The sequence below is a fragment of the Ipomoea nil genome, unplaced genomic scaffold (genome assembly GCF_001879475.1).
Source record: "Ipomoea nil cultivar Tokyo-kokei standard unplaced genomic scaffold, Asagao_1.1 scaffold0656, whole genome shotgun sequence".
Taxonomy (NCBI): domain Eukaryota; kingdom Viridiplantae; phylum Streptophyta; class Magnoliopsida; order Solanales; family Convolvulaceae; genus Ipomoea; species Ipomoea nil.
Genome location: NW_017617084.1, coordinates 1,814,925 through 1,829,018, shown reverse-complemented (window position 1 = coordinate 1,829,018; position 14,094 = coordinate 1,814,925). Strand labels below are relative to the sequence as shown.

The following is a 14,094-nucleotide window of genomic DNA, read 5'->3' as shown; positions in this document are numbered from 1 at the left end:
ATTGCTCTTATTGTTTTTCTTCGCTTGCTTTGCTTTTCTGGCGGTGGCTGTGATGTCTCAGCAGCTTGTGCTGTTCTACTTCGCGTCATTTTTCGTTGAATTTCTTTTACCACTTCCTTCAAAGTAGGTTCAGATTCCATTGCTGCCATTGAAAACATTAGAAATGCATGACTTTATGTATGAGAAAGTATAACACAGGACACAATTAAAATGAGTTTGATGGACATATAATCCTTAAGTAAAGGGGGATGGGGAGTGCCGAATAAATCCAGTCATGCTCTACAAAAAGAATAATATGGCCATCAAATTACAAAGTGTTGTATTCACAATGTGCAAATTACAGAGTCCCACATTCATAATGTTTGAACTGTATGTTCATAATGTTATAACTATACATTCATAATATTATATATCTATTTTCACAAATGGCAAATTACAGAGTTCCACATTCATAATGTCTGAACTGTATGTTCATAGTGTTATAACTGTACATTCATAAGCGTATAACTCTATATTCACAATTTGTAAATTACATAGTACCACATTCATAATGTCTAAATTGTATATTCATAATATTATAACTCTACATTCATAATCTTAAAACTCTATATTCACAAAATTTACGAACATTCATAATCTTTTGAAAATTATGTTCGTAATATTTGAAGTCTATATACTAATATACACAACATTCGAGAATATACAGAATGTACAGAGTTTATGTTATACAAACCCTAGTTCAAAATCACAAAATGTATACAAAATATACATGTTTATGCTCTATAAACCCTTGTTTAAGAATGTCAGACACATAATACTTGTATGGCGACGAAGTAAAGTAATGTAAACGAGGGGGGATTGGCGTGCGAACGACGGTGAAGCTTTTGGCGATGGTGTCTGTGTTGACGAAAAACAGAGAGAATGGTGAAAATGGGAGAATGAGCGTTGAAGAGAGGTTTTTGCAAAGAACAAATGGAAGCTTGATCGACAGGAAACTTGCGAAAATGGAGGCTTAATTGTGACGAGTCGGGTACTGATATTTAAATTTAAATTAAAAAAAAAAAAAGATGATTGGCTGAAGATAACGGTGCCACTTACGGCACCGTTAATGCGTTACAATGAAATGTCGTCGTTTCAATCCGTGTCCACAGTGCATTGTGGACACGGGTCCATAGCATAACGATTGACTCACCCTCACCCCGACCCCTTATATAACCCTTGTATGTATATATATGTATGTATATATAGTACAAGGTTTAGTATAAGTAAAAGAAAACAGCTATTGTTAACAAATTGTAAGCCAACTTAAATGGTAGAGCACGCCTGTTTCTTTAAGAAAGGTCAACGATTTGAATCTCACTTAAGGCTTAAATGCATATTTTTTGTCTATTTGAATAATAGTGGCTACTTCAAGTCCTTCAACACAGTTAGTCTTTCAAATTATATGTATATACTTTTATATTAATAATAGGATGTGTAATTTATAATGTGTTTTCTATTACTAATAAGATGTGTAATTTATAATGTGTTTTCTATTAGAATTATTGTATCAAATTAATTATGTTTCATATTTGTTATAAATATTTTGTTTGTTTTTCGCTTATATCTAACAATATTTATGGCTAACTTCTTAACTGTTTCATCCTTTTTAAGTTATTCATTTTGTTTTAATGTTTCGCCCCCACTGAACAAAATTTCTAGATCCACTGACTACTCGTCAACCTTTAAACAACTAGCTTGGGATAAGATTCAATATTAGAAGATAAGTTTAAAATTAGAAGAATGTAGCATATGGAAGAAATATTCATACCTAAGATTTGAATATTCTTGAAGTATATATTTATGATAATCGCAGCTTATATTACATGCAACGTGTGATTTGAAGTTACACACACAGTGAGGAGTGGGCCCCAAACAGCACGTCAGCACCCTTCATTTTCCCGAACATGGAGACCGTCAAACAAGATGACGCAACCGACACCTCCACCGCTAACACACATACGTAGTACGTGTATATATATGTACGTATATACTCTCCAACTTTTCACCATTTCTGTCTGTTCCTCTGAAGAAAAAGAAGAAAATATCGTCGTCTTCCCTTCAAAAGTAGCATCGCAAAGGTTCAATCTTTTCTTCATTCCCGTCACGAGATCGACGAGAGGAGGAGATCGAATATGGGTTCTTCTTTGTCGTTCCTGGTTCAGCAAGACGGCGGCGCGTGCCCGGAGCCTGTGGCGGCGAGCCCCGGCCTCGGGGACTTGCCGGAGAGCTGTGTGGCGTTGGTGCTGGCGCACCTGGACCCCAAGCAGATCTGCCGCCTCGCAATGCTCAATCGCGCCTTCAGGGGCGCCTCGTTTGCGGATTTCGTGTGGGAATCCAAGCTGCCGGTGGATTATTGGGGTCTTGTTCGGAGAGTTTTCCGAGATGAAAACTTCCCCGGAAATTTGTGTAAAAGGGACATTTTTGCTAGGCTTTGCACCCCCAATTCCATTGATGGTGGCACTAAGGTCTAGTCTCTTCTTCCCCTTTATGCATACAAATTTGACTCCAGCGGGATCGACCTATTGAGAAATAAAAAAATTGTTAGCTTTCTTAGTTTGATAAAAAAAATTGTTAGCTTTCTTAGTTTGAGTCACTTATGACCAATTGAAATTGGTTTATCATTTTTTTCGTAGTTCTTTACTGATTAGAGTTACAAAACGGAGTTTAATCTCGCTCTACTCTAGTTAGAGCAACTTACTGAGAGTCAAATTATTTGCTTTCTTGGTTTGGATCAATCATAGACGATTGAAATTGATTTACCACTTTCTTAATAATTTTTTCCGGATTAGGATCACAAAAGCCGAGTTTCACCTCGGAGTACTTTAGCTGGAGCAACTTATTGGGGAGTCAAACTGACTTTCTTGATTTGGTCAGTTATGAACCATCCAAATTGGTTTACCACTTTCTTAGAAAGTAGTTGTTTACTGGGTAGAGTCACAAAATAGAGTTTACCCTCCTAATACTCCAGCTATCTAGAGCAATCTATTGGGGAGTCAAATTATTAACTTTCTTGATTTGAGTAGTGCAATTAAAACTGATTTATCATTTTTTTAATAGTTTTTGTCGGTTAGGATCAGGGCAAGTTTACTAGTTGCTGTGGGTTTTCCTTGTGACTAAAAAAACTAAAATTTGGAGTTTGATTGCTTCTTTTTCCCCCATTGGTTGATGATGATGATGAAGAAGAAGTTGATTGATAGTGGGGTGTGTGCAGGTGGTGTGGTTGGATAAGAGCACAGGGAGAGTTTGTCTGTCGATTGCGTCGAATGGGCTAGCGATTACCGGCATAGATGATCGGAGATACTGGAGCAGAATCCCGACAGATGAGTCGAGGTCAGGACTTATATGCATCTTCTTCTTCTTCTTGTCGTTCTTACGTTGTTTCTCGATTAAATTGGCGTGGATATATATATATATATATATATATATATATATATATATATATATATATATATATATATATATATATATATATATATATACACATAGATAGAGATATCTCTCTGTTTATATATTGATACATGTGTTTCTAGATCCGCTTGATCAAATCCAACTCGTCACGCCCCTTTTTGGATCAAATCCTCCAATGCCAGGCTCAAGGTTCTTTGTTTCCTCACTCGCCGTCCTCTAATGCTCTTTCGTTATATCATGTTTTTCTGCAATTTACTAAACCTCAATTCTAAAACTTCAGTTGTTTCTCCATCTCTGTGTTTTTGTTTACTAAAATTCCCAAAGTTCAAATCCCCCCAAACTTCGTATTTGTTATGAGTCAATAACCAATTTAGAATGGTTTTTCTGGATTTAGTTTTAAAATAATTTTTTGTGTATTCAATTAAGTCCTTGTTTTTAATGGTTTTTCCTAATTAAGTCGTAAGTTAAAGATAACTTGATAATTTCACCTCTACTAATATTTCATTTTACATTTTATCTTCGACTATAGTATTTTATCCAAATTAATTTTCAAGTATAATGGTTTTATTTAATTTAGGAGTTAATGTCACATGAAGTCCTTCGAATATAATGGTTTTGTCACGTTTAGTCCTAAACTTTCAAATTGATCATCTGTGGTCTTTCGATTTTTAAATTTAACCACTCGTGGTCCAAGTTAACCACTCATGGTGCTTCAACTTTCGAAATTTAACCAACCACGGTCCTCTTGAAAAGATCATGGTTGGTTAAAATTTAATAGTTAAAGACCATGGGTGGTTAACTTGGACCCCGAATGGTTAAATTTGAAAGTCGAAGGACCACATATGGTCAATTTGAAAGTTTATAACTAAACGTGGCAAAATCACTATACTCAGAAGACCTCATATGGTATTAACTCTTTAATTTAGTCATCAAATATATTGGGTTTTTTCGATTTAATCTTTGATTTTAACCGTCAGAAGACTTAATTTTATAAAACCATTGAAGACTTAATTAAACACAAAATGTCGTTCAGGATTAAATTCAGAAAAATCACTTCAAACCCGCACGGGTTTAGCTCAATGGTTTAGTGAGCAGTATTTGAGAGAAGAGACCAAGGTTCGAACCTCGCTGCGACAGTGTGAAAATTATGTGTGAAGTGGACAGATTCCTGGTGAACAATATAATTAATAGTGATCAAACAAGTTAAAATTGACCCTAAATCAGGCATTAACTCGTTTAAGTTCTATTATTCAGTATTCACAAAGTTTAAACCCAAAATGAGAATCATTATTGTTCATATCTAAGAGAGAATTTGGTTTTGGTTTTCCTCTTGCAGATTCCACTCGATGGCATATCTCCAGCAAATCTGGTGGTTTGAAGTCGCCGGGGAGGTGGAGTTCCCATTTCCGGCGGGATCTTACGCCGTCTTCTTCAGACTGCACTTGGGTCGTGCCTCCAAGAGATTTTACGGTCGAGTTTGCAACTCGGAGCACGTTCATGGGTGGGACAAAAAGCCGGTGAGGTTTCAGCTTTCGACGTCGGACGGCCAGCAAGCGACGACGACGGAGTGTTACCTGAGTGAACCCGGGAAATGGGTTTACCACCACGCCGGAGATTTTGTGGTGTCGGATTCTGGGAAAACGATGAAACTGAAAATTTCCATGACTCAGATTGATTGCACTCACACGAAAGGCGGCCTTTGTGTAGACTCCCTTCTTGTTTGCCCTGCCGAGTATAAACCCAGGTTAAAGCATTTGTAAATTTTGAGGTTAGCATCTTCTTTTATGTGTGCCATGGCCTAAACCTGTGTATTTTCTGGGATTTCTCGGCTTTTTGGTTCAATTTTCTATAATCTGTGTATTCTCTAAGAAAAATTCTTAATCACTACATTGGGTAATTCTGTCTTGTGATTCTAGTAAGTGATTCTACTAGAATCACAAAGGATCACAAAGGTAAATCAGGGTAATTATATCTTGTGATTCTATTAGAATCACAAAGGATCACAAGGGGTAAATCAGCTTAGTTGTTATAGTTGGCTGGTTCAAACTAAAAAATTAATAGTGTCAGAGTCAGAACTTGTAACATTGTAATTATCAACTTGACTAGGTTGTTCTGTTGTTTTCTATTTATTTGTGATAGAGAAAAATTTGTAATCACTATTCAAATGTGTGCATCTAGTAACTCCAAACTTGTGTTACAAAAGGGTAAATCAATCTAAATTTTCATAGTTTACCAGTTCAAACCAAAAGGGTTAATAGGTCAAAAGAGTTGGAGCTCGTAATATTGTAATTATAAGTTGACCCCAACCAGTAAAGAGCTACAAAAAGATAAATCAATTTAGTTGTTCATAACTAACCAGTTCAAATCAAAATAGGTCACATGAGTTGAAACTTGTTGGAACTCGTAATATTGTAATTATAAGTTGTGACCCCAACCAGTAAAGAGCTACAAAAGGGTAAATCAATGGGTAATCAATTTAATTGTTCATAGCTGACCAGTTCAAATCAAAATAGGTCACAGGAGTTGAAACTTGTAACATTGTAATTATAAGTTAACAGCATGACCAACTTAGTTGGATTACCTCACTGTTCGCTAGTTTTGATTCTCAAAATAGTTGTTTCTGAATCTGACATACCTTTGATGAAAACTATGAAGAACATTTAGCTTTAGGTGACATAAAAACAGTACTAGGTAATGTTGTCTCTGTCATTCTGGCAATAGAAATGATATGATGAGCATTTAGAGTAACCCCGGTTGTCCTTCAAACCTGCTCCTGAAACCTTGGCTCGACCTTGACAGACATCTTTACTTTCGACGAAGAGCTGTTGAAGGCAGCCTTGCACATTTCGGGGCCACTTGGTTGCGCGTTGGCCATTAGGTTTAGGTTTGCTTGCGCGACGGCCAGCGCGGCTGCATTCTCACCGAAATTCATAGCGTCAGCTAGTGTGATGGTGTCGCTTATCTGAGGCCAGGCGCCACTGATTGCTGTTCCACCGACTTCGCTGATGGCATTTCCCAAACTGTTTGCTCTAAGGGTAGCTTCCTTTGCTGAAAGCAGCTTATCAACTGTGTGTTCTATCGACTTCATGCGCTCATTGGCGGTGACCTGCAAGAAGGGAAAACGCGAAATGGAAGTTATACAATGTCTATAGGCGAAACACGAAATGGAAGTTATAGAATGTCTATAGCGCAGTGTCTATAGCTGCAAGAAGGGAAAACTCGAAATGGAAGTTATAGAATGTCTATAGTGAATTACTCTCTCTATCCATTTTACATGTCTTGTTTACTTCACGTGTTTCGTTAACAAAATCAGACACAAAAAGAGACAGAGGGAGTATCACAAAAGGAGACAGAGGGAGTAAAAACTCGAAATGGAAGTTATAGAATGTCTATAGTGAATTACTCTTTCTGTCCATTTTACATGTCCTGTTTACTTCAGTCGTGCCTCGTTAACTAAATCAGACACAAAATGAGACAGAAAGAGTAAAAACTCGAAATGGAAGTTATAGAATGTCTATAGCGAATTACTCTCTCTGTCCATTTTACATGTCCTGTTTACTTCAGCCGAGTCTCGTTAACTAAATCAGACACAAAAGGAGATAGAGAGTAAAAACTCGAAATGGAAGTTATAGAATGTCTATAGCGAATTACTCTTTCTGTCCATTTTACATGTCCTGTTTACTTCAATCGAGCCTCGTTAATTAACTCAGACACAAAATGAGACAGAAAGAGTAAAAACTCGAAATGGAAGTTATAGAATGTCTATAGCGAATTACTCTCTGTCCATTTTACATGTCCTGACACAAAAGGAGACGGAGGGAGTAAAAACTCGAAATGGAAGTTATAGAATGTCTATAGCGAATTACGAATTACTCTTTCTGTCCATTTTACATGTCCTGTTTATTTCAGTCGTACCTCGTTAACTAAATTAGACACAAAATGAGACAGGGAGAGTAAAAACTCGAAATGGAAGTTATAGAATGTCTATAGCGAATTACTCTTTCTGTCCATTTTCCATATCCTGTTTACTTCAGCCGAGCCTTGTTAACTAAATCAGACACAAAATGAAACAGAGAGAGTAAAAACTCGAAATGGAAGTTATAGAATGTCTATAGGGAATTACTCTCTCTATCCCATTTTACATGTCTTGTTTACTTCAATCGGACCTTGTTAACCGAACTAGACACAGAATGGGACAGAGAGAGTAATAGAATGTCTATAGCTTCAAGAAGGGAAAACACGAAATGGAAGTTATAGTATATAGCCACAAGGAGCTGAGGGAAACGTGAAATGGGAGTTATAGAATGTCTATATAGATGGAGATTCAAGGATTCAGAGCTGACCTCGAGCTGGCTGGAGTTAGCTGTAGAGTATGACGGTTGCAGCACTTGTGTCCTTGCAACTGAACTACGAGCGCCTTGCCTGAGCAGTCGAGAGTAACTGTTATCAGCTGCCAGCCCGCCATCATCGGTGCTGGTAACACTGTGATTCGTCCTTTGCTCTTTCACTTCCTTCAACCGACGATAGTTCTTTAAGCTCTCTACGAAAAGTTTGTATTGCATAAACAATATCAGCAAAACACAATGTATATGGGAAAACAAAAGAAGCTTTCGAGATTGCGTCTCCATATATATACCAATTGGTCCAACACCAAGCTCATGGCTGATAGTGATTAAATCTGTCATGCTACCCACGATTTCAGCTATCTGTTGATCCCCGAACAAAACGATAATTATCGGTTACTAGTTCTAGTTCTCGCACAAACAATGGGTTTGATTCGAAACGAATGAATCTTAAATACCTGTAAACACCTAAAATGTTTCTTGGAGAATCCTAAGGCGTTAACCAATGGCAGCTCCACATTCCTTGCAAGCTCGAGCTCTGCTGTTAGAAACCTATGCATTCACATTGACAAAAGACGAGAGTGAATCGTTTTTTCCATATCTACAAGAGTTCACTAATCACTGTCCTGACTCACATATTGCAACATGATTGCATGTCCTTTAAAGAAGTCCCGGCTAAGTTAGTGATAGTACTTCTGTATTTTTGAGCCGCCTCGACAAAGTGGTCAACCTGCACATTGGAAAAGACTTGGCAGATAGATCCTATATATGTATGTCCATTAAAACGATCAAAACTATAATGCTTACGAAACTTTCTTCAAGTAGTGAAACAACCTGCTTCCGTTCTAGAAATGCGTTCGGTTCATGTATTGAAATTATTGATTCCAGAAGGCAATATATATGTTCTTTTCTATGAATTTGAACAATTTATCTAGTTTTAGTGTGTGGAATTAATGCAGATCAAGTCATGTATTGCGCATACAAGTTCATCGTTTCTATCAAATGCCCCCCGGGATCGGATATGGTACCTGTCTAGCAACGGATCGATACTTCAAAAGCTCTTCATGGCGTTGTACACAGAATTCCCAAGAAAATATCTGAGAATGTAGAGGAAAATAAGAACACGACGGGATAGACAATGACAGATACATACACACGACGCAACTAAAAAAAGTTATGTTCTTGATGCAATTCTGAGCTCACCTTCAAGTCGGGTCTGAAGATTACACGAAGTATACCTTCATGAACAATGCGAAAATCTTCATAGATACTCTCCTGAACCACTTTGTCATACTCCAACATTATTAGCCCAGAAGGAAATCTATGCTCTCGAGGCAATCCCAGGAATAAGATCTCGTCCAGCATGGTGCTCTCATATTTGGTTTTGAAAAGCCTCGGGAGAGTTTCATATATTACTTCTGCAAAGGTAGAAGGAACATGGACCCGTTAGATTAACATCAATATATGACACACAAGAATACTCGAAAAGCAGTTTACTTTGATACCGAAAACTAATGAATTTAGATCACACAATGCTTAATTACCGAATCCTTTGGATGATTTTGAAGCACAAATACTACAGCACCAAGATTCCTGCTTATTAATTGAGAACAAAAGGTTAGTATCGATCAGAGTTACGAGCCATATTTGCATCGAACGAAATTGTTAGTCTGTATGGACTAACCAAGGCTGTATCGGTGAAAAGATTTAGAGCTTGTTGGCTAACGTTGACGCATGTAGAAAAACACAACCTCTGCTTAGCACAAGGAGCGTAATATTCAGAAACGAACTTCTTCCAGTAAGTCATGTCACTATTCTGCAGAAAAACAATCCCGAGTTTGATGTTCCACAATGCTTATTATTGAAGTATATATGAGATAAAAAAAATTTGATTTTCGGTTTAAAAAACTAACAATTGGGCGACTCCTCGTATGATATAAGTACTGAGTTAGGCGTCGGTTACAGATACTGGCATCAAGGCAAGGCAGAGACGAGAGTTGGGCCTGATTTTGCATAAGCTCCCATTGCTGTAGAAGTTGGTCCTCGGTGCCCAAAAGAGAAAGCTGTTTGTGCAGCTCGTTCTGCTGTCTCTGCTGCTCCAGCAGTGCCTGCAGGACCGAATTCTTTTCCTGCAATTGCACGAGGCTCTTCTCGAATATTATCTCGGGGTGCAGCAACACATCCTTGGTAGCATCCTGATCCAGTCTGGGCTTTTTCGATAACTGAGCCTCGGTCTCAATTCCAATCCCCGTTTGGTAAACATCAAACCCTGCAGATTCTGCTCCACCAGAGCTCACCATTGATCCTGATTGTTCCCTCTTACTGGAATGGCACGAAAGCTTGTTCAGCCCCGCGGGATAACTATCCCCCATTCCAGAATTAACTAAACCAACGGGATAATAACTATTACCAACAAAACCATTGTTATTCGGTGCAAACGACATTGCTGTCGAGAGAAACACGGGGTCACTATAATGAATGCCGGGAATGTGAAAGAATGCAGTGGTTGGCAGCAGCAAGTTGGCATCATTGACACCATAATTTGCACCAAAACTCGGAACCACCAATGAATCCAATGATCTATTCACAACTGTTGTGTTCATCACTTCATTATAATCCAACTGCGCATTATTCACCTGCGACATGTCTGTAGAAGTTGATGATAATAAGCTTCCAAATGAATAACTTAAAGGCTCCAGCTGGTTTCTCGAGGAGTTGTCTGACACCCAAGACTCAAGAAAATCTCCATATCCATATGAACCTGAGCTTCCTCCCATATCCATTATTTCTCACTAACTTTCATACAAATCAAAATCCCTGCAAATTAAATAGTAAAAAAAAAAAGTGTCTTCAGTTTATACCAAGAAGGAACCCAAGAAACTATATGGAAATGTAACCTAGACTAGACACTAGCATACGCAAACAGATTAATTTTTCAGCTTTAAAGCTAACAAGAAAGAAAGCAGTCTAGAATGCCATAGGCATGACATTATTATAGTCTAAAAATAGAAACAAAAGAAAAAGGTTAGTAAAGTTTGGAAAAAAGAAATGGGTAAAAATAGAAACAAGGGATAAAAAAGGACATTTTCATTTTCATTTTCATATCACACCGTACGATGTCACGACGTTGCAGAATTCATTGTGTGTGTATGCATGTATATATATATAGATGATAGCTAAAGAAAAGAATTACTCCATGAAATGTCACTCAATTCAAGCAACAGTTTGAGAATCATGATTTTACAGAAACTCACAGCAAAATTAATCAAAGAAGCAAAAAGAAAAAAACTATATATATATATGATCGTCGGCAACTAACATTCCCATTTGATTAATTTCAATGAAATGTCGAATCCGAACAAATGATTCGCCACTCCTCAAAGAGAAGAAACACGAGTTAGAAACAAAACCTCGATCAAATTACTACTTTTTCACTGTTGAAAACAAGAAAATTTGCCAACTTGATGATGATCATCATATCACACAATCTAGCTAGATTTTCCCACCCACACAACAAATCCCGAAACTGGAAAAAAAAAAAAAAAAAATCTTCTTTTTTGTTCCCCGCCGAGGGACTGATCAAAGTCTGATCGAAACCGGCCGGCAGGCCGGCGGACGTTTAATCTGGTCGGAGAAACATACAGCGGATTTCGTGAATCTCCGACCAATGCACAAGACAGAAAGGGAAAAACACAGAGAGAAGAATGCATGTGAGGCAAAAAGGGAGAAACCCAAACCCTAAAGACTGAAGCTTTTGAGAAGAGTTTACGGAGTCGCCATTGCTGAGATGGAAGGAATTGCTTAGCGCAGTCGAAGACTTGGAAGTGATGTTTTCCAAGGCACCGTATAGTAAGTACCGAACGTTTTTATTTCGGGTTCGCGGGGGAAAGACTGACTGAGTGACCGGGGACAGCCGGTAACCGGGCCCACAAACAGCGCCCATAAATGGACACGCGTTGACCCCAGGTTCAACCGTGTGTGAACGCTGCATGCAGCGGTGCGATGACGTCATACTTGTTTGGTGGGAACCTTTCCGTTTCGAACGTGACGTCATGCTCAAATATTAATGTAATCTCACTGTAATCTAAAAACTAATGTAAATGTGCGTTATACTATTTATTAGTGTCTATTTTTTTCCTTTTTTTTTAATACATTTGCTATAAGAGTTGTACTATATAAAATTTTGATAAAAAGCACGTCAAAAATACACTTATCAATGATAACTTTTGTCATTTTTTTAATTATTCTTACCATGCATATGCATCCATCTTATATTTTCTTATTTTCTTCAATAATAATAATAATAATATATAAACATACATTATATATTGGAGTACTATACTACTATATAAGTTATTTTCCAAAATATAAATATCAAATTTATATAAATGAACATTATATATTGGAGTACTATACTACTATATAAGTTATTTTCCAAAATATAAATATCAAATTTATATAAATGAATTAGATTATTATTATTTTACAATAATATAAATATCTATAATCTATCTAAGATTTTAATATAGATTACTAATATTGAAAATCTATTTTTATGCATTGCGTATAAAAAATACTTGTTCAATAAATATGTCTAAATGTTTTAAATTTTGTTTGTAGTTCAATATAAAAATTGCTCCCTTGTAGCTAATTCTAAATATATTTATTAACACTAAAAATAATTCAATTTTTTATTTATGTATTAATGGGTAACTATAATATTCAAAATTGAATATATAAGATGTTTTTTGGGAGTTTTATTTTAAATTATTTAAATAAAGTAGACATGTTGATACATTATCTTTGTAAAAATAAATTGATTTTAAGATAATTAGTATTTAATTAATTTAACAAAGCCAGAGTATGTTAGATGTTTTTGAAGTCAACAACTCCTCCGCCTTCACTAAGACTTGATCTTATGACCTTCCACATGAAAGAAGTTACTACATGGAGTACAAGATGCTTGGCTAGTAATAATAGAATATAAGTGTTAAAAGTTCAAAGATTTTTGGAATTAAATGGTCAAACATTAAAACTTTGGATATAATTTTGATGCGGGTGGGATATAATTGTTATAAAATATAAAGGTTTAGGTTATACTTTATATTGCTAAATTTCAAAAGTTTGAATATAATTGAGGTAAAGTATTAAATTTAAGTCTTTTAAAAAAAATTAAAATAAAGAATTATGAATTAAAAAAATTAAAATAAAATAAAAAAGTACACCTTATTTATTTCGATCTTTATGTGAATAAGGTGTACCCAAGACGTTTCTCCGTACTTAAAGATAAGGATCAAACACTTGACCTTAGGTTAACGATAGATGAGTCTCTCCCACTCAATCACACCCCCAAGTTATACAAACAAAAATTATATTGTAACACAAGTGGGAGTAGAACTGCGTACAAGTACAATACGCTAAACCTAGAGGACAGTGAAATATACAAGTGACAGATAGCTACATTGAAAGTCCAAAATTGTGGACACCTTTAAACGTATAAGTGGAAAACAATTGTAAAGCAGTTTGTCACTTAAATCTTTTATTGAGAGTTTTATTTGCTTACAAAAACATCCCATTGAGGGGTTTAAAAAAAAAAAATTCTTTTTTATTATCAATATGAAGTTGGGTTTTTTATAAGAATTGAGTTTTTGGATTAAGAAAAAAAAAAAACTTTGTGCATGAAATACATAGAGGGAACCTAGCAAGTGCGTGTGTCGTACGTGCAGTGCTCGCTAGGTGTTTAGTGTAGTCATTATCTTGCCAACCATGCTACTCCCTTCCCCATTTCCCTCCCTCTTTTCGGTTCCCATTTTATGATTTCTCGAAACCAAAAGGAAAGATCTTCTCTTACGATTGCTTTGGTGTAAATTTAATTTTAATTATTATTAAATATTAAGTATAGATTAAATTTTAATAATATATTATTTAAATTATATTCTTATATTTTTAATTTAATTAAAAATTATAATTGAATTCATACATTTTCATATTTGACGTTTATAAATAAATTATAAATTATAATAATTATAAATAGAAATTAGAAAAGATAATAAATAGAAGAATAATAAATGATAGTTAATGTGAAATGCATCGAATGCGATGTCATCCATCATTAAACTTAATTCATTATATATTGTTTCAGGGCCGTCCCTGGGCAAGTCTGCCTAGGGTTGGCGCACAGGGCCCCCACATTTTGGGGGCCCCATATTTAAGGAAAAAAAAATAGTATATATATATTAGGTTATTAGCGGTGGCTGCGGCTTTCGAACAAAGGCAAGAAGAAACCTAAATCGCTAATCTA

The 14,094-nt window shown here is 36.0% G+C and overlaps 2 protein-coding genes across 3 annotated transcripts; one reads left to right on the top strand and one right to left on the bottom strand.

The window, feature by feature from the left end:
* The first annotated feature begins 2,044 nt into the window (after nt 1-2,044).
* Nucleotides 2,045-5,334, top strand: LOC109174763 (F-box protein PP2-A13-like). Its single transcript, XM_019324008.1, has 3 exons — nt 2,045-2,507; nt 3,254-3,372; nt 4,787-5,334. The coding sequence occupies exons 1-3, from the start codon at nt 2,175-2,177 to the stop codon at nt 5,208-5,210; spliced, it is 876 nt and encodes a 291-aa protein (XP_019179553.1). The 5' UTR covers nt 2,045-2,174; the 3' UTR covers nt 5,211-5,334.
* Nucleotides 5,335-5,933: 599 nt separating this feature from the next.
* Nucleotides 5,934-11,621, bottom strand: LOC109174762 (probable transcriptional regulator SLK3). Of its 2 annotated transcripts, none has more exons than XM_019324006.1 (11): nt 11,531-11,621; nt 9,707-10,610; nt 9,478-9,609; nt 9,338-9,386; nt 8,997-9,211; nt 8,822-8,890; nt 8,429-8,523; nt 8,252-8,345; nt 8,087-8,156; nt 7,794-7,990; nt 5,934-6,556 (listed from the first exon to the last, which is right to left on the bottom strand). In XM_019324006.1, exons 2-11 carry the CDS (start codon nt 10,574-10,576, stop codon nt 6,212-6,214), a joined length of 2,136 nt encoding a protein of 711 aa, XP_019179551.1. In that variant the 5' UTR covers nt 10,577-10,610; nt 11,531-11,621; the 3' UTR covers nt 5,934-6,211. The 2 variants fall into 2 exon arrangements, with proteins under 2 accessions (XP_019179551.1, XP_019179552.1); XM_019324007.1 differs by having other exon boundaries at nt 11,563-11,601.
* Nucleotides 11,622-14,094: the final 2,473 nt, after the last annotated feature.

Excerpts from the sequence above, each read along its gene's own strand:
- LOC109174763 (XM_019324008.1), top strand. The coding sequence starts at position 2,175 with ATGGGTTCTTCTTTGTCGTTCCTGGTTCAGCAAGACGGCGGCGCGTGC. Across the intron at positions 2,508-3,253 it reads CCATTGATGGTGGCACTAAG|GTGGTGTGGTTGGATAAGAG; the intron begins GTCTAGTCTCTT and ends GGGTGTGTGCAG. Across the intron at positions 3,373-4,786 it reads ATCCCGACAGATGAGTCGAG|ATTCCACTCGATGGCATATC; the intron begins GTCAGGACTTAT and ends TTCCTCTTGCAG.
- LOC109174762 (XM_019324006.1), bottom strand. The coding sequence starts at position 10,576 with ATGGATATGGGAGGAAGCTCAGGTTCATATGGATATGGAGATTTTCTT. Across the intron at positions 9,387-9,477 it reads TTTTCACCGATACAGCCTTG|GAATCTTGGTGCTGTAGTAT; the intron begins GTTAGTCCATAC and ends ATTAATAAGCAG. Across the intron at positions 7,991-8,086 it reads GCTTGGTGTTGGACCAATTG|AGAGCTTAAAGAACTATCGT; the intron begins GTATATATATGG and ends AACTTTTCGTAG.